This window comes from Penicillium expansum (assembly GCF_000769745.1).
Source record: "Penicillium expansum strain MD-8 chromosome Unknown contig312, whole genome shotgun sequence".
Lineage (NCBI taxonomy): Eukaryota > Fungi > Ascomycota > Eurotiomycetes > Eurotiales > Aspergillaceae > Penicillium > Penicillium expansum.
The window spans coordinates 92,057-110,952 of record NW_015971265.1 but is presented as its reverse complement, the minus strand read 5'-3'; the positions used below and the strand labels follow the sequence as shown (position 1 = coordinate 110,952).

General features: G+C 47.7%; 7 protein-coding genes across 7 annotated transcripts; 3 read left to right on the top strand and 4 right to left on the bottom strand.

The window, feature by feature from the left end:
* Positions 1 to 1,789: 1,789 nt before the first annotated feature.
* On the bottom strand, positions 1,790 to 2,745 carry PEX2_091430 (pyrroline-5-carboxylate reductase family protein; the record flags this gene model as incomplete). The annotated part of the gene is made up of 2 exons (XM_016746413.1): positions 1,790 to 2,658; positions 2,706 to 2,745. 2 exons carry the CDS (start codon positions 2,743 to 2,745, stop codon positions 1,790 to 1,792), a joined length of 909 nt encoding a protein of 302 aa, XP_016600129.1.
* Positions 2,746 to 3,347: 602 nt separating this feature from the next.
* On the top strand, positions 3,348 to 3,999 carry PEX2_091420 (FAD-dependent oxidoreductase; the record flags this gene model as incomplete). Its single annotated transcript, XM_016746412.1, has 2 exons — positions 3,348 to 3,497; positions 3,562 to 3,999. The coding sequence occupies 2 exons, from the start codon at positions 3,348 to 3,350 to the stop codon at positions 3,997 to 3,999; spliced, it is 588 nt and encodes a 195-aa protein (XP_016600128.1).
* A 1,772-nt stretch (positions 4,000 to 5,771) lies between these two features.
* On the bottom strand, positions 5,772 to 6,587 carry PEX2_091410 (uncharacterized protein; the record flags this gene model as incomplete). The annotated part of the gene is made up of 1 exon (XM_016746411.1): positions 5,772 to 6,587. One exon carries the CDS (start codon positions 6,585 to 6,587, stop codon positions 5,772 to 5,774), a length of 816 nt encoding a protein of 271 aa, XP_016600127.1.
* A 1,245-nt stretch (positions 6,588 to 7,832) lies between these two features.
* Positions 7,833 to 8,553, top strand: PEX2_091400 (nuclear transport factor 2 family protein; the record flags this gene model as incomplete). Its single annotated transcript, XM_016746410.1, has 2 exons — positions 7,833 to 7,912; positions 8,163 to 8,553. 2 exons carry the CDS (start codon positions 7,833 to 7,835, stop codon positions 8,551 to 8,553), a joined length of 471 nt encoding a protein of 156 aa, XP_016600126.1.
* A 363-nt stretch (positions 8,554 to 8,916) lies between these two features.
* On the bottom strand, positions 8,917 to 9,132 carry PEX2_091390 (uncharacterized protein; the record flags this gene model as incomplete). The annotated part of the gene is made up of 1 exon (XM_016746409.1): positions 8,917 to 9,132. The coding sequence occupies one exon, from the start codon at positions 9,130 to 9,132 to the stop codon at positions 8,917 to 8,919; it is 216 nt and encodes a 71-aa protein (XP_016600125.1).
* A 478-nt stretch (positions 9,133 to 9,610) lies between these two features.
* On the top strand, positions 9,611 to 13,612 carry PEX2_091380 (serine/threonine-protein kinase; the record flags this gene model as incomplete). The annotated part of the gene is made up of 5 exons (XM_016746408.1): positions 9,611 to 10,227; positions 10,277 to 11,005; positions 11,065 to 12,944; positions 12,994 to 13,326; positions 13,377 to 13,612. The coding sequence occupies 5 exons, from the start codon at positions 9,611 to 9,613 to the stop codon at positions 13,610 to 13,612; spliced, it is 3,795 nt and encodes a 1,264-aa protein (XP_016600124.1).
* A 2,144-nt stretch (positions 13,613 to 15,756) lies between these two features.
* On the bottom strand, positions 15,757 to 17,238 carry PEX2_091370 (Zn(II)2Cys6 transcription factor domain-containing protein; the record flags this gene model as incomplete). Its single annotated transcript, XM_016746407.1, has 4 exons — positions 15,757 to 16,236; positions 16,309 to 16,650; positions 16,709 to 17,035; positions 17,104 to 17,238. The coding sequence occupies 4 exons, from the start codon at positions 17,236 to 17,238 to the stop codon at positions 15,757 to 15,759; spliced, it is 1,284 nt and encodes a 427-aa protein (XP_016600123.1).
* Positions 17,239 to 18,896: the final 1,658 nt, after the last annotated feature.

The following is an 18,896-nucleotide window of genomic DNA, read 5'->3' as shown; positions in this document are numbered from 1 at the left end:
TTAGCTTTATGGAGTACATGATCAGAAAAAGGACCTAAGCGAGTACAGAATGAAGGGGTCCGTGTGTAGCGAGGTGATATCGTCTGGGGCACTGGTATTCCATACGGGCATCTCGTGCCCTTTGATGTTTCAGATGACGCGTATACTTCCAATGATTTGCGGTTCACTTACCCATCGGTTGATACGATGCAACTAGCCCATTATTGTGGACCTCGGGTCGTGCCGTAGCCATTGGAGGAAATGCCTATGCAATTAAACCAAGTGGATCTATGCTTGGCCCCTGTTGATTCAATCGAGATTTCCCGACCTCAAAAGTTCATTGACCTTTGCCCCATTTGCGCTCCCCGATTTTCCTGGAGCTCGCATTCATCACTCCAGCGCGGCAATTATCGGGTGAGACCATTCTGTGCTATCGACTTGGCTTTTGAGACTCAAATGTGACCATCGAACCAACCAACGCGTCCTGTTACGTAACAAACAAACTCGGACTAGGCGGGCATATCTCTTCAATATGTCTTCGGAGCTCGCTAAGTGGAATGCTCCTCAAATTGGCCACAGCCAGCAGGCGGCGGTCTTGAACGTACCACTAGTACTCCTCTTAGCTGGGGCTTTGCTGGGGCTTCTTCTAGTATGTCACGACTGACCGTCGATACATGTGGATTCATGTCAACTCAATCTAATCGACAACAGGCCATATATACCCACGGGTGTGTCTTCGCAACACTAATCGCGACTCAAACACCCAATGCTAGAGTGAATTCATCACTCTCGCGCCAGCATTTCAGAGGACTGCCCATCTTGATCTTACATCGGCTAATCAAGATCTTTGTTATCTTTCAAATTTCTACGAATGGGCTTAGTCTACTGAAGTTGGCACTTCATAGTTTAATCGCCGACTTGCTGCTTTCATACCTGAGAGTAGCTAATGTGCATGCGATTCTGAATCAACACTCGGGAACATTACCTTACTGGCATTGCCTTCCCACATGGTCAACATGGTCTAGGACCTTCCGAGCAATGTCGTTGTATAGCATCAACTCAAGTATATGCTTTTATCTCCCCGTCTACCTCATTCGGTTAGCGGGTGCTTTGGAAGGGCGATTAGAGGTCTCGGAAACAGTGCAGTTCTTCTGTCTCCTTGGTACTATTGTGATTCTTTACTTTGGAACAGTTGTGCCGGCATATGCGATTTTCATTCGAGTCGCTACTTCTGCACAAAGGAGTGAATCGTTGACTATCAAGGGCGCGTGGCAAGGTCTTCGGTGGTCGTCTCGGGTACAGTTCTTCAAATTACTCGCCGAGGTGCTCGTCATGGAGGCAGGTGCTACTATCGTTATTTTCGTGTCTCTGCTCGCTTTCTGCCATCCGAATTTGCATGATGGAGTTTTCCAATTCTTAGTCAAATATTTTGGTTAATTCAGTATTTCGGGAATGAAATGCGTGTTGAATGATAATGGTGCCTCTATTAAACGTCACGCAACATTATATCCATCTAGGCGATTGATGTGCTACAACCGGGGTTTCATCTAGCGCTTCGAGGCTGAAATCGCCAGCGAAATGCGCAGCTAGGCCTCGAATTGTTCTCGGAAACCACCATCACCGGTTGACATTACACGCCGGGCTCGCACACTCGACCGTTTCTGGCGCCAGAGGCTGTCATTTTCGGCGTCATTTTCACAGGTCTCTATATTCTAGTTGTAAATAGTATGTTTCATTTCTTATTGGATAAGATGTTTGATAGGTGCATGATATTGAAGGCTGCGCTCGTGTTCACTCCCAAAATAGCAAGTCAATGTCTTGTATCGTTAACATGGGGTGTCGTCTCCATCAAACGAGCCAAAGTAACAGCTTCCCGAAGCGCCCGTCCCACATGACCCCGCACACCAGCCTCTTCCATCACCATCAAACCGCCAATCGTGCAGCCCTCAGGAGATGTTCCTTGATCCTTCAACAGAGCTGGGTGGATGCCACTCTGAAGCATCGTTGCTGTTCCTTGCATTGACTGGAAGATCATGGTATGAGCCAGGTCCCGTGGCATACCAACCGCCACTGCGGCATCAATCATTGCATCGCAAATCACAGCAAAGAAAGCAGGTGTTGAGCCCCCGACAGCGGTAGTAGCATTCATCAACCTCGGATCAACGTGTACCGCTTTGCCAATTTGCTCGAAGATGGACGTCGTTATTTCGAGGTATCGTTCGGGCAATGCAGGCTCCGATGTTTCAATAGCCGTCAGTGACTGGGATACCTGGGCCGCAATGTTCGGCAATGTGCGCACCACCCAGGCTCTGCCAGATGTGTTATCAGCAGTAGTTGCGCTGCCGTAAACTGTAGCTTCGAGCTTTTGTCTTGTCCAGCCGGCTGCAATGCTGATGATAAGCTTGTCGGTTAAGGCCTCGTGGAGCCCCGGTTGCGTTAGGACGGTCTCAATATCGGCGGGATCCGCGCCTAGAATGATCACATCGGCGGTTTGTACGGCCTGTACATTGTTGCCGCGAGAAATAGTTATTTTGTCCAAGGACTCGGCGAATCGATCGGATAGTCTCTTCTCTGAGCTTTCACTGCGCACGCATGCAATGTATCGAGCGAATGGTAGCTCTTTGGACTTTTCTGCTGGTGCATTGACCAACCCGTCTAGAATGGCAATTCCCAGGTTTCCTAGAAGCATTAGTCGATGTATTTTGCTTGCGGGCTTGCGCACTTACCACAACCTAGGATGCAGAGGGTTCCGTTTTGGATATCCATGATTTAACGTTCAAAGCAAATAAAGAAGTAAATTATTAGAAGGAAATAAAAGCAGAAGACAGCAAGTTTTGAAATTTGAAGCACATCGGGGACGCTTCCGAGTGTGGAGAATTTATACCCCGCTCAAATCAAATCCGATGTATGAGCTTCATGAGTTTCGTGAGTTTCAGAATATTTGAAGACATTTCGAGAGTACATTTTTTTAGAAGCTATGCTTATTTTGCATTTATTTCTCCTTGAGGCTCCAAGTACTCTGTAGCTGGATACATCGGTTCCAGCTAATTGACTTCGAGTGTTCGGGTCAGCAACATCTTTAGATGAATTCTGCGGTGAGTAATCTCACTTTGAGGTAAGTTAACATAGCATAGTTTATATAGAAAATACATATAGGTTATCTAATACATATAGAAACATAAAAATTTGGAGAAGCATCGGGAGTCCTCCCGATTATCGGCGCCAATAGTTTCCCCTCAGCTCTTATCTTGGGGGGTACTCTTCTCCAACTCCGCATAATATAACTGTTTTGGGGGTAAATGCGGGGGAAATACTATATCAGCTCAATAGCCCACAAATAAGCAAATGCACTTTTATTTTCTTTCATCATGGGCATTTCCCCATCGGACTCTATTATTGTCGTCGGCGCTGGCGCCTTTGGCCTCTCGGTAGCACTGCATCTTTCGCTACGAGGCTACACAAATGTCTCGGTGTTTGCAAAAGATGATTACATCCCTTTCGGGAACTTGACAAATGTAGTGTGATAATAAAGCGAAAAGAGGAAATAGAATAATTGCTGATGACTGTACGATCTAAATATAGGTCTATCGTGCAGCACAAGATGCAGGAGTGCGATTCTTTCTGGGGCAACAAGTCGACCAAATAGCCTATGTGAGCAGATTGACCGGGAGAAAGACCGCTGGTATCCGCACAAGGAATGCCGGATTTTATCCCTCGTCGCTTGTCATTATCGAAGCGGGGGCTAGGGATAGTGTTTCATCTGAAACTGGCCAGTTGCATGCGCCTGACCCCTTGGCCATACCCCTTTCTTCCTACACCAGCATCAACTCAGATTCCTTCGCCGAATATGTGCCAGAAACATCTTCCTCGGTTATACTTCTGTCGGGAAATTTGATACAACCCTCCCAGATGTCTGTGGTGGGACCACTGGTCGTAGATCTCTTGGAGGGAGCGAGTGGTCAAACTGCAGTGCAGGTTCAGAAGGGGAAAACTTCACCTCAACCCTTGTCTAAGCTGTGAAAAAAATTTCATCAAGGATCGAAAGGCAAATCGATCTATTTACCATCACCCAATAATTCCCGGTCTCCGAAACCGACTTGTATTCCTTGGCACCGACCGAGGCCTACGATGTGCAATCGAACTATTTCTAAACATACAAACTTTCAAAATCCAACCTACATCTACTCTATTCAAGAGTAAGGTAGCTGCATTTTATTTACGAATCATTTTAGACGCTAGAAGTCAAACTATGAAGTCAAAGAGTCAATATTGTAGTGCTGCCGACGAGCCCTGTCGACCGGCTCAGGGTTGACCAATTCAGGAGCTCCTGGAATCAACACACCCCAACCAAGACAGGGACGACAAAGACCCATGGCAAAAGCCTCGGTAATACGGAGGACGGGACGTGGATTGGGGCAAGGTACTCGTCTCTCGCGGGCATTTGCTTCTTTACAGCGCTCGATCCACACTGCTTCTGTATGCCCACAACCACTGATGCCGCAGTGGCCGCGGTACCATTTATAACGCACTTTGCACATGATGGGTGATGGGTTTATTGGAAATGGTAGAGCTCTGGGGAAAGTACTCGCAGTACTAGCCTTGGGTGGAAAAGGCTGTGATAGAATACGGGACTCAGAAGAAAGCGTATATATTTGTATAATTCTAAAAGAAAGCCATGAAGCTCAATGAAATGAATATCATTGAAGTTGGGCTGCTTTCATCCTAAAATTTGCCTTGTCTAGGACAAAGAGGTCTCTGTAAGATGCAATCAAGATTGAGAACAATTCATTTGTTGATATCTTTGTTCCAAATATAAACTACTCGTAGATCCTCCACTTCCACTTGCTTTCCATTCTATTCTGTGCTATACTATCACGTGGATTGACTAAGTTTACACATACAATAGTTATTGTCGGTATCTCATACTCACTGCATGCTACAAATAAGGTCAGAGCTAGCATGCAGAGTAATAATGGATTGTTGCATTTTATTTCGCAATATGCTCTTTCTAATTATATAACAAGAGCGCGTATAGTATATGTAAAAATAAAAAAACTTGGTCCCATCTGTAGCATGATTAGTTAGCACTTCCAGACATCCATTGCATCAATGAAGGAAAGAGGAAATTCGCAAACATAAGGAATCTCGTAATAATATTCAAATATGTATATTTTACTACACGCAAGATGCACAATGGGCTTACCTATTCGGGGGCTTCGGGGGCTGGGGGTTGGGGTGGGGGTGGGAGGGGGTAACGGCTGTAAGTTCTATTAGTATCCAACGTCATATGTAGAGCTCGATGTAAGTATGCTGTAGGAAATACCAATCAATCCACCTCTCCACCAACGAATCGGCGCGTCTCACCAGCAAGACGGTCAGATACATGGCTAAGAGGGCCCATAGGAACTCCCCCTGTCGAGGGGTCATTGCGGCTACTAGTCGCTCAACAAAGCCCTCAATACGGGCGAAGTAATCGTTGGGTAGCGGACATTCGCATAGAGGAAGAGCGGGCAGAGCGTTTTCAGACGACATCTTGGGAGGGTAGGTCATGTTAGCAAAAAAGACCCCAAAAAAGACACCTGGAAAGACATCTGGGAAGGCTCACTATTGCAAGAGTAGTGTTGGTTTGAGGTTGCGAAGTTTACAGAATCAAGATCTTACTCTATGTGAGGTAGCAAGGTAGTAAGGCAATTTGGAAGGTGCACGTGAAATGTGAACTACAATGGCAGGTACGACTGTTCCGTTCCGAAATAGGAAGGAACAGTGTAGCAAGTAGGCAGTGCCCTAGAAACCTAAGGTACAACTTCTTCATCATCCTCTTCGTCAATAAGCACAAATGGTTCATCGGCTTGGTCCGTCTTGCCTTTTCCCGTCTGCTCTTTTGACACATCACTCTCGTATCCTGGAGGCATTACAATCAGATCAAAGGGGCTGTCATGACTGTCAAGAGATAATCCCCATATTGAAACTCGATTGATCCTCTGGCGGTAAAAGGTGTTGTCATTCACAATATGAAAATCTTTGACGATTTTCTTCTTTTCTCCTCTGGTAAGCTCAAAACTCCGACTTTGGTGACAACATCCACATGCCATCGTACAATGCCCAGCTCCAAGCCGTCGTGTCTCATTAAGCTTGCGATCAACGCAACATCCGCAACGACGGCTGCAGCATCCTCCCCTCCTCATGCAATCCTCGAACAGCACTCGGTGCATATACCATAGAGGATGTGATCGCCATAAGCTAAATCCTCTTATCAGGGGCCCCTCCACGAATGAGTTCCGGACTTGCCACCACTGGCGCTCTAGCAACCAATATTTCTTGTCCAAGGCCTGAAGTTCAGCCTGTACATCATTCCTATATAGTGGCCAGCTGCCAGTGGCCTCGGGTTTCTGGACGAGCCATTGCTCTTGCTGGACAATATCTCGGAGATCCTGTTCTATCTGCAGAAGCTCAATCGTTCGACCATTGAACAGGTCCCGTCTCTTCCACCGATACCGTTGAAGAGCATCGATATCTCCACTCTCTTCGATCTCGATTTCATCTTGCGTCTGTTCTCTAGGCAGGGCCAATTCATTTTCTGATTGAGTCGGCTGGTCCGCAGATTGCATGTTGAGTTTGTGTTGACCGCAGAAGCTGTGTGCTCGTAGAAACTCGGTTATCTTGTGTCAGGTATAGAGAATAAAGGCTGATCTAGTTTATGAGATAGGGAAGGTCATCCTTAAAGTTGAGGTCTACCTGGTGAACGACTCATCCTGATGTCAGATATCCTTCCGTGCTCTTTCTATTGGACCTGCAGGTAACCGAATGTGTGCAACCTTATTAGTTCGATCACACCATCTTAGAAAATAGCTCGGTTTCTCTGCTTTGATTGCCCGCTCCAAACTCCGTAGGCGGGCCGATGGAAGAACCATCAGGATGATAACCCCAGAGGATGATAAAGGGACGCGGATAACATGTGTGAGTATAGGCATGGCGAGCCTTGGATCTCGAATGCCCAAGTCACACCATGTAACACAAGAAACCCCCTTGGATCGACACACTTTGCGACGCCCGGGTATGTGGAGAAGCCCCATACATAATTGTGTTTTCATCAACAAAGACTTAACTGCCATAAGTGGGCATTGTTTGATCTGGAAGGTAAAAGATGTTTATGTTTCTACCGGGCTTTGTGGATTGTGCTGGTAGTTATCTGGCGGTGTGGCTTGGCCCTGCTAGGAGAGCTCCAAGCCACAACGATCATAAATAAAGTATTAAATATCAACATATAGTTGTCTAAATTTTAATTTTCGTAATTTGATTTCATTCTTATTTCTTCTGGCTCTAGTGAAAATTTGGTTTAAGATGAAAGAAAAAAATGCTGACATAGTGGTGGTTTAGCTGGTGTTCAGGGCTTAAATATATATATAGTTCTCACATTCAAAATACCAATCTCAAATGAACGGTCAAGCGACTATCTTGAATTTCGAGTATGAACAATAAGAAGATATTTATTTATGTATTGAGCAGAGCTATATCAGATAATGTGTGTCAAAAGTATTTGGTAGCAAGACCCAGTACGATGTCTGCCTGCTAGCGATATGGCTATGGATTTTTCTGTCAAATCACAAAATTTCTTGCTTGAATCTAAATTACCAAATTACTCATACAATTATTTTTATGCACAGCCTAGGAATATTTTCGTGTACGGAGTAGTAGCTGACACAGCCCTATATTATCAGGAGAGGCTGTTGTACAGCCTTACGTAGAGATGACTAAAGCTGTCTACGGATCCTGTCTTACAAGGGGTTAAGCCTCTCAACCTCACAATCTCAGTTGAAGACAAGCTTGATTCCATCCCCCCCAAAATTCCTATCATGGCGGATCTCAAACCACCATTTACCGAGGAGACTGCGCAGAAAAAAGTTAAAGCAGCACAGGATATGTGGAATACGAAGTAAGTCTCAGATCTATTATTTCTATGACCCTTGACAGACCATGTGTTTGAAAGAAGGGTGTTGAAGGTTTCATCCCTTGCATTCTTGCTGACTTGTATTGTTTGTTTGTGCGGTTCACCCTGGACACATACGAGTGTATCCCAACTGGGAAGGGTCTATCTTGCGTTCTTGAGATGAACTATTGTGATTTGATTTTCAAAATTAGATGACGTAGTGATTTCATTGCCCGCTCTGACCATCTGCGATTAGGGACCCTGCCCGAGTCGCTCAAGCATATTCCCCAACATGTATCTGGCGTGTTCGAGACTCATTCTTTACCGGGACAGAAGCTATTGTCGCGTTCTTGCAAGGGAAATGGAAACGCGAGCGTAGTTATCGACTTCGGAAGGAACTTTTTGCCTTCCGGGATGATCGCATTGCTGTGCAGTTTTGGTATGAGTTTCAGGATGCGGAAGATGGAATGCGCTGGAAGAGGTGCTATGGATTGGAAGACTGGACTTTTGATGAGACGGGAAAGATGCGCAAACGTATGATGAGTGGAAATGATGTCCTGATCGGACCGGAAGGTAATGGTGAGGGGCGATGGTTTGGAGATGAGGTTAACGTGAACGATGTTTTTATTAGTGAGAAGCATTGGTAATTCTACGATGGATGTTCATGTATTTGAATAGTTGAATTGGGCCAGAGGATGTAATATTATTGTGGCTCTCTATATAAATTGCATATACGAAGGATATGTTGTGCAGGTGGGTTTATCTGAACTCTTAATTTGACCATAGGAATCGTATGGAGTATATTAGAACATGAAAAGCTTAGGAGGTATGGAATGTCTAGCACAGATAAACCCCTGTACAAATAAAGTGGCTAGTGTCCCTGGAGTTGAGAGTTGATTTGTTATTATCCCCCTTCTTTAGGGGAATGCTATCTTCCTCGTCGATCGCAATTGATGTTGACAATGAGGGCATGATATGAGTTTAAACTGCTTAATATGTATTCATTTGAGTCAAGGCCTGGAATAGTTCTGAATAAAAGAGAGAGAGAAAAAGAAGAAAGAAACTAAAAAAGACGTCCGTGTAGGCGCCAGCCCCGGGAACGGGGAGGGTGGTAAATGTGAATAGTGGCATAGAAGTTTGGACGGTTCTGCCTCACCAGGACGCTGATAGGTCAATTCACACAATAAAACTAGGCAAACATGCCTACATGGAGTCAAACAGTACATCGTAGATAGTAAACAAGAGGACCAAGGACATTCCGATGGGAAGGAAGGAATCTCTCTCATTCCAGTCCAGCCGAAGTATGCACAACCTCTTGTCCTTCATGAACATTGGCAGTTCCAATATTTTTTCTTTCGTCTTGTGCTTTTATCTCATTTTCAGTCAGGGTTTGTCGCTTGAGGCCTTTTCTCTTTTTTTTTTGCCCGTTGCATCTCCGTCGACGATGTGGTGTTAACCAGTCCTTTGTCACTCTTTAATTTCTCTTCTTTCTTTCCCAGAAAAGTCTGGAGCCAATCTTTACACCTAACTTCTTTTTGTTGACAGTCGAAAGGGATTTGTACCCTTTTTTTAATATTTGCGTTCGACCTAATTTTCTGTGCGTTGGCTATTGATATCTTTGTTGGCATTGGATGGTCAGCTAATGGAAGTCTAGATTGACGATTAATCCCCCAGCTTAAAGGAGACTTGGAAAAACACTGCAAAATGTCTCACACCAACTACGCCATGGACCAGATGATGTCGGATGTTAATGACTCTCAGAGGAGGCGTCAGCCCTTGAGAGATGTGTCGAGCCGGATGAACCACCCCAAGTCGCCAAATGTCGAGACACCGCGCCTGAGGATCCACGAATCCGAGCAGCTGAAGAGTCCTGACCGGATGTCCTTTCTTATGACACCAACTCCACAAAGGAATAAGGAAAACGACCGGCTGTCCGTGGTTACCGACCTGCAGCCCGACTCGGCCCGAAACTCAATCATGTCTGCGGCATCTATCTTGTCAACCAAAGGGAAAAGGAAAACACATGTGGGACCATGGCAGCTGGGACGAACACTGGGGAAGGGAGCCACTGGACGGGTTAGACTAGCCAAGCATGCTGTAACCGGGAATACGGCCGCTATCAAGATCGTTTCAAAGAAGTCAGCTGCTATGGTTCAGAGTGAGAGTATCGCGGCGATGGACCGTAACATGGGAAACTTCCCTACCAATTCTGCCACCAGACAAATGCCCTGTGGGATTGAACGCGAAGTGGTCATCATGAAGTTGATTGAACATCCGAATGTGATCAGTCTTTATGATGTTTGGGAAAATCGTGGAGAATTGTGAGTCCCCATTAGTTCCGGGTTGAAAATACACTGACACAATAGCTAGGTACCTTGTCCTTGAACACGTCCAGGGTGGAGAGTTGTTCGATTATGTATCTAACAATGGACCGCTACCGGAAGAAGAGGCTGTGCGACTGTTTCGACAGATCATCGCGGCCCTTGGGTATTGCCATCGTTTCAATATCTGCCACCGCGATTTGAAGCCCGAAAACATCTTGCTTGATTCAAACCATAATGTTAAGCTTGCTGATTTCGGGATGGCCGCGCTACAACCCGCAGGTCACTGGTTAAACACTTCATGTGGTAGCCCTCACTATGCGGCACCGGAAATCATCTATGGTCGAAAATACCGTGGCGACAAAGCTGATATGTGGAGCTGTGGTATCATCCTGTATGCCCTTTTGACTGGTTATCTGCCTTTTGATGGAGGTGATTTGGGAAGCACCCTGCGACTTGTGAAGAAAGGAGACTACATGATTCCCCCGGAGCTAAGTGATGAAGCAGCCGATCTCATCCAGCGTATCCTCCAGAAGCGCCCGGAGGACCGAATTTCTATGCAAAGCATTTGGTTGCATCCGTTGTTAACCAAATATGAAAAACTGCACAATGCCATGGTTGATCACTACGTCGGCCCTCCTCCGCCTCTGTCGGTGAAGGACTGCGGCCAAGCCCTGTCCTGTCAGCAGGACATCGATCTCGATATCCTTCGCAATTTGCAAACTTTATGGCATGATGTTAAGGCCGAGGATCTGATGCAAAGGTTGTTATGCATCGAGTGAGTACTACCTGCTAATCTTTAAAACGCCTTCCGTGACGCTAACAGACTATCATTAGACCGACCCACGAGCGGATGTTCTACAACGCCTTGGCAAAATTTCGCGATGAGCAACTGGAAAACTACCAAGGTCAGCCTCTGGAGTACTCGGCTAGTGACTATCACCACATCTCCCGCCCCGGTGGTAGAGTTCGTCGAGGCCGCAGCCAGACGGGCCAGGGTAGCTCCAAGCGTCGTGCTCAATTCCCATCTGTCAAAGAGTTCCCTCGTCGCCTGAGCTCTTTTAAGGAGCCGATGTCTTCTGGTACTACTGCGAGCTATGACCCGTATCGGTCTCCCAATCACGACAGCACAGCGTCAAAAGCACAGTATACCCATATTACCGTCCATCGAGAGTCGCCGGAGCAATCTCAGGCTATCCTATCGTCGCCCAGGGTGCAGCCCCCCCCTTCCATTGCGGAGGAGCAAGAGCCAGAAGAATCGGACGGGCCAGATGCCTCGCCATTTACTGTTCTCCAGAAGCGCAAGCACGGGCCGAGCTCTATGAAATCTTTCGTCTCTTCCAAGGTACCTCATTCCAGCTCCCGCGCTCCCGGATTATCGACACACTCCATGAGCTATCGTCGTAATGTTTCCTTCCACCACGCACGCAACCGCTCACATGGGTCTACATCTGCCAAACCCAAGAAGAGAAAGATTGCCCCACAAAATCAGCAAAATGAAATCAAGCGGTCACCAAGCACCTGCAGCTTGCAAATTTTGGCAGATGGCCTCTGTCTGCCGGACATGCCAAGCAGCCCACCCTTGCCAGCACAGCCAACCGTGGTACGAGCCAATGGTCCCAAGGTCAAGAGTCTGGGGCAAGTCAGAAAAGTCCGCGAGACAGATTACACGTGGAAGGAGGACACTCGAAAAGTCTCTCATGAGCTCAGCCAGATCTGCGAGGAGGCATTCAATGGCAGCTCTGTTACAACCATTCGGACTACGAGCGGTGGATCTGGATACGAAACACCGGGAACTCCAGTCTCGACGGCAAGCCTTGATCAAGTCAAGCCCACTTCGACGATCCCCGTGGCTCATACTTCCAAGGAGTCATCCCGACCTTACAATATCAAGGAGCTTACTGAGACACGCCAAAAGCTCATTGAGCACAGCCGGGGTCGAAAAGACAACGTGCCTGCCTATCTTTCTGGTGTGATCACTCATCTCGACCGCTTGATCGAAGAAGATCAAGCCAAGAATGGTACCCAGCGGGAGGTGGAAGTAGCATCTTACCAAGATCCTTTCATAATTTCACCAAACGAGACCTTCCTCCCTGTTATCAATGAGAATTGCGCAAGCCCTGTCCGTGAGCCCAGTGAGGCCAGCCCTCGACGTCAGCAAAAACCACGGACTTCGCTAGCTACATCTCACGGCGGCGATGCCAAGGCAACAATTCGGATGGTCCCCCATAGTTCGCTCCCATCCATGCAGGAAGTTAAGCCCCTTACCATTCGCAAGAAGAATCACAGCAAGCTCGCTTCGTCAGATGTTCATGAATTTGCTATGGGTGACCCTGCGGGTAGTGACCGGAACTTTTCCATTGGATCCCGACATGCTGCTCAACCCAGTGGGCTGGCTCCCATCGAAGAAGTTCCTCTGTCTCCTAAGAAAACAACAGCCCGTGCTCCTGAAGGGAAGAAATGGTCATGGTTCAAGCACCGATCGCAGGGCTCTGACAATCCTCCTGCTCTCCCACCCAAGGATAGCCACCTCATTATTCCCAGTGGTGGCACGATTGTGCACAATCCAATTACCCTCGAGCCCGCTTCTCCTTCCAAGGGAGAGAACACAGAGCGAGTCCCAAAACGAAAGACATCCATGGATCGGTTTGGCGGTGGCTTTTTTAAGAAACTCTTGACCAAAAAGTCCACCCAGAATGAGGAAGAATCTCCTGCGAGTAAGTGCAGCCCCGGCAACTTGCGTCCGAAATTCTAACCACTATATAGACAATGAGAACGAAATCCAAACCACGCCAACCAAAGATAATCGTTATTCTTCACTGATGTGCAAGGGACTTGCAGACACCGACAGTTCCGTTGAAGCTGATGATGCCCCGAACCCCTTCCACCAGAAGCGCCGCTCGATTGCCAACCACAACTGGTTTGCCCGAGTTTTCCAGATCAAGCCTGCAACCCAAGTCATTGCGCTCAGTACATCAAAGGTCAAAGGTCGCAAGGAACTCTACAAACTGCTTCGCGAGTGGCGGGATTTTGGTATGGAGGATGTGTACCTTGACAAGACCAACAGCATTGTTCACGGTCGTGTCAGCGAGGCAAACTGTAAGTCACTCATCCCATCCAATTCAACACCTATACTAATCACCCTTTAGTCCTCCACCTTCGGGAGGTTGAGTTCACCGCTGAATTTTACACTGTCCTTGAGCACGGCCACCAAGCCAACCTCAGCCTGGTCCGGTTCAAACAGGAGCGTGGCGCCGCTTCATCCTTCAACAAGGTAGTGGACGCTGTGCAGAGCACACTGATGCGCCGTGGCATGGTTGTTGAGGACCCATCTCGTGCAGAGAACATGATGCGCGTTCTTGACTCTGTGCCGAACCACAACTAAGTTATCTCACGACCCATTTCCTTGGTATCTCCTCGATTTTGTCATCAAGTATCTCCTTTAAATACTGTCAACCAACTACCGTCTTTCGCTTCCCAACATTGCGCCCGCAAAACACCCCTACAGCATGCTGCGTTCCAGCCCTGCAAAAGCACTTCCTTTGCATCTCACATCGTTCGATCATTTACATCCACACTCGTTTTTCATCCCATGCAAGACCCAGGTACCACACAGGCCTAGTACTGCAGGACACATCCATAGTTTTATTCCATTTTCACCCTCAATCATTTATTGTCTGTCAGCCACTTTGTTTTTTTGTTAATTATCCATTTTGTCTCTGCCCGTGTGCCTTTTTGCCCTGGGCTCCTGGATTCCTTGTCCATTTGTCAACTTCAGTAGATCCTCTAATCGTTCTTTTTGCTGCCTTTATTTCCGATGTTTGGACTTCAATAACTTGGCACAGTGCTTAATCTCGGCGAGTCGGATGTTTGTACCTCACCCATTCGCTCGCTGTTCTAGATAATACAGGCCTCAAGCAAATTTCGTTACTGTACTTAGCTATATTAGGACTTTTCCAAGCATTATACTCTCCTTGACGCATACATACATGCTAGTCCTAGATCCTCTATCCAGATTAGGGCAAGTCACGTGGTACGTATTCGTAACGGTACTACAACATATGCACCTCCATATGTGCGTCTGCCCTTTCCCGGTCAACATTGCATATACGCACGTACGTGGTCTAGACAGCATGCTGGATGGGGTAGTTGCATGATGTAGCATGAAAAGAATGCAATACTCGAGTTCCATTATGCAGCCAAGATTCCCCCTTCGCAGGGACAAACCCTAATTATTACAGCCAATAGTCCCATTGTCTAAGAGAAGCCACCCAACCCCTCCGACACTCCACTCTCGACAAGGAAGGAGGACAAGCGGGAAGTAAGGAAAATGCCCTGAATAAAGAGAATACTAAGAAATGCACCAGTCCGGATTGGATCGGATCGATTGGATCTCGAGAGCTAGGGAGGAATACTCGGTATAATTCGCATCATAGAATTTCATCAGAAAGCGCTCAGAGATACAGGATCCCAACGGAAAGTAGAATAGCATGCGGCAATAACTGAATAGCAGAAAGAGTGATCAAACAACCTCCGGATATAAGTATAAGCAGATACTTGATAATGAAATGACAGGCAACGGTAAGAAAATCAGGAATGACTATAGAAAGATCAAAACAGTTCCAACGATAATAATCAAGGCAGAGGGAAAAGATGACACAGCCGACCCACGTCTTTTAGTCGCGTAGGCGAAAAACATATGGCCACACATACATCGTCGAAGATGTAAAAGAGTAGTAAAGAGACGAATGCCTTCCCAGTAATGTAAAAATGGAATGAAGAACGAACCCGAGGAAAACACAAAAGCCGACAACAGTGCAAAAACGCGATGAGTGAAAACGAGACAAATTGCAAAAACAGATAGCCACCCGGGATTTAAATAACAATGCGGACAATGCCTGCGGCCCCGTAGCTGGGAAATGAATTCCACAGAAAAGACAGCCGGAGAGAGTGAGATCTGATGGTGATAATCCCAGAATGCATTCATGTTAGACCCTCATGATATGTGGGTTAAACCAATTGAAGCCAGCACATGAATTGCATGCACCTGGAAACCATGTCAAACCACTCTCCGAGCGAATGCAATTCTTGGATTTGCGATTATTCAGATATCGAAGCCGAGACAGATCAAAAAAAGATATGGAAATAAAAAAATTCATATGCCGATAAAACCAGAGCCCATAAATCTGGAAGTCTCAGTATAAAGTTCAAATTCGTGCTCGTGAAGCTCGTGGGTTCGCGTTTTGTGACCTCGTATAGATCAGTGTGACGTTCTTGTCGCGTTCATCGTCTAGGTCCTCGTCATTGTCTGGAATGTCATTCCGAACCTCCCCTTGCAGCCAAATGCGTCAAAAACGGTCTGACGAGACTTCAAATCTTGCAAATTCCAGCACTTGACACATGGCTCTCGGACCGTGTGGCCAGCACACGGTCCATTCCGAATGTTCATCATTCCTCACCGGTCCCGTATCGCATTCTTCATGCGTTTCCCAGTTTCCGCTAGGATATCGAATAGCAATATAGGAATTTCTATTGCGGGCCTCGGCGATTCAGCGCATTGAGCATGTCGCTATCGGTACTGGAGCGGCCTTGAGAATCGCCGGGGTTCAGCATATCGCGCACGTTCAAACCACCTCGTTGCGAGCCACCGGGGGTAGAGGTTGGCGGTGGTGTCACACCCCCTGGCTGAGGGGTACCACTTGACTTAATTGGTGCGCTGCCCTGTTGAGCCTGGACTGGGGGTACGCTGCCCTGGTGTGGAGTCATGGGCGCCTGGTGGGGCTGCATAGGTGGGAAGGGCGAGCCGTGAGGTGAGGAGGAGGGGCGTGCATCGTAGTTATAAGCCGATGGCGGCGAGGTGCGTCGATCGTGGGCAGGCGGAGGGGGATATGCGTAAGGGCTCGGCGTAGTGTGAGTTTGGTATCCTGGAGCAGATCCAGCGGGTGTCACGGGAGCCAGATTGGTCGGATCCGGGTACTCGAATCCGGAGTTGGAGCCTCGACGGTGTCTCTGCACATCAAAACATCAGCTCATGTCTCTCTCCCTCTTTGCTTTTTACCCGAGAGGGAATGGCAGCCTTACCGGATCGGGCATGGTTGACGCAAGGGGCAGCGGGGCACCATCCATGGGAGGTCGTCCATTTTGATAGTACATCCCTTGAGGCGGCGGCAAGGTGGTCTCTGGGCCCTGTGGCTGCTGTTGAGGGGGTAGAGGCTGTCCGTGAGCGCCGTACAGGACAGGCGGTCCACCGCGGCCCCCTGGTCCTGGTCCATTCTGTCCAGGTCGTAGATGAGGGTAGGCGGTGTGAGCGGGCACAAAGGCTTGGGTTTGTGAAGAGACCGGGGTGAACATGCAGTCTTGGTTGAATCGAACGCAGTTGCTGCACCGTCCATCTGCAGAGGTCTCGAATCCCGAGCAACGAATCTATCGGGCAAAAATTAGCGCGTGGTAACTCGTAGATAGGGAGATATCCCCTCCGTACCTTCCGACGCCGACAGTACCGGCATGCAATGGCCGTTCGCTGTCGCGGAGCTGCTGCTTGGTAAGGCCCTTGTCCCGCCTGGGGTCCATATGCATCGGCGCGATAAGGACCCGGTGGAGGTGGGAGACGATAGGGATCTTGCGCCCCGTGGATGGCGTTCATCGCTTGTGGATGCGGGTATCTTGGATCCTGATACTGCGCCGGGGGGTATTGTGATGGGGCGTACTGCGGAGGAGGGGGGTACTGCGATGGCGCGTATTGTGCAGGAGGGGGATATTGGTAGGCACGGTCCTGGTCAGGTGGTGGAGGGTAAGAAGTCGGCGGATACTATGAAGCTATCAGCAACCGGAGCCACCACAAAGGCACTGCGCTTTGAAGGCCGAGACAGCACATACTGGGTAGGAAGCCTGATCATCCGGATTGTTCCACTGGGTGGCTCTAGGGTCCCTAGGATCTCTCGAATCTCGAGGATCCTGACGATTTGGATCACCCTGACGATTAGGGTCGTGATCGTTGGGATTGCCCGACATTTGTAATGTTAGGGAAGAGTAAGACGAGATGAGTCAAGGATGCAGGGATGTGACGTCGAGTTATTGAAGAAGGGAGATCGAATCACACAAACAAAGTGAGCATAGCGCGGTCACGCAGGGGAAGGGGAAGAAGGGCAGATGCAGGAAAATCCCAAAAAGAAAACAGAAATAGGAAATAGGGAAGCAGAAGGGGGGGGAAAAAAGAAAAAAGAAACAGAAAAGAAAAAGAAAGCCTCGGTGATTATGACGTGAGCAGGTATAAGGAAGTGAAAACCCCACGACAAGATAAGCAGAGAAGGGAAGAAGAAAAAGAAGCTCAGATCGGAATGGGCAGAGAATAAAGGAAATAAAAGGAAATGAATTATTTGATTGGAAAAGCACAGGGGAATTTTTAGAGAACGGGGTGGAGCCCGGGCAGCGCGGGCTAAAGCGGCGCCAGTGACCCATAGACATGGAGGGGGGATTACTATACAGTGTATCTATACGCTCGTGGACGGATTGTATGTAACAAGTTTGTGTGTCCATGTCGAATACACGCATCGATACATCGAGTGAGATGACCTTACCTTACGCTTTCCTTTCGTAAAGTGAAACATGGCAGACAAGACTTCGAACCATGGATTTCAATCTAGGGTACCAGATTCCCGTTGCTATGAAGCCGAGAACGGCGACCGCTTTTGTTTTCTTTTTCTTTCTTTTTTTTTTGTTTTCTTTTTTTTTCCTTTTCATTCTCCATTTTTCAACTAGCAGTAGCGGCCGAGATTAAATTCCCACGTTTTTGCCACTCTACAGCACTACCGGAACAATATATCTACAGAATAATAGAAAAGCTCTACATGATCAGAAAGATTATTTCAACTGCCAAAGTTGACATCATCAATGTGGCAGGTGACCTCTCATTTGCATGGATCAATCCATGCACGTCAATTCCTCCGAGTGACCCTTGCTGCGTAACCCGCCCATGGACGAACGACCGCCTCGGACCGTAGTCGCACAACCGCAACCGGCCCCGCGGAACCAGGATCATTTTCCATGGCGATGGGCTCGGGTCGGGGCGACACATTCCCATGCATATCGGGGTTGGATTTTATTGTAATTTTTTTATTATTAATTCTAATCATTTAATGATATTATTATGCACACTCTTTTGGGGTTTCTTGCCTTAACCAGGACTACCTAGTCCATCAGAGTACATGAAACTACTGCATGTAGGTACTATGAAAGAAAAATTCAAGCGGTGAAAGTGTGGCGATCAGACTTCAGCTGAGGGAGTGGGGTTCGGCCTGACCACTCGCCACTCTTTAACACATGGAGCATCCATAGGAAGACGAAAGTTGGATATGGAAGTATGGTGCGAAGTCTCTGTGAAGAAAAATTGTGGCGACAGCGGATCCCCTTCTTTCTATGACAGAAATGAACCAGGCTTTGGAAGGAAGGAGGGAGAGAACGAAGGGGGGTGGAGTGCCCTAAGTTCCCAGGGCTGTAGCACTGGATCCGGAAAGCCCATAATGAGCCAAGGTAACCTGCATTAGCGCTGCGCTGACAGGGCGGGTTCCTTGTCCAAGAGCCACAACCACGTTGTACGGGGGGGCTATTTAGCGTACGCCCCCCGTCACCGCCAATCCCTGATGAGATTTTCAGCCCAGGTCATCTACCAG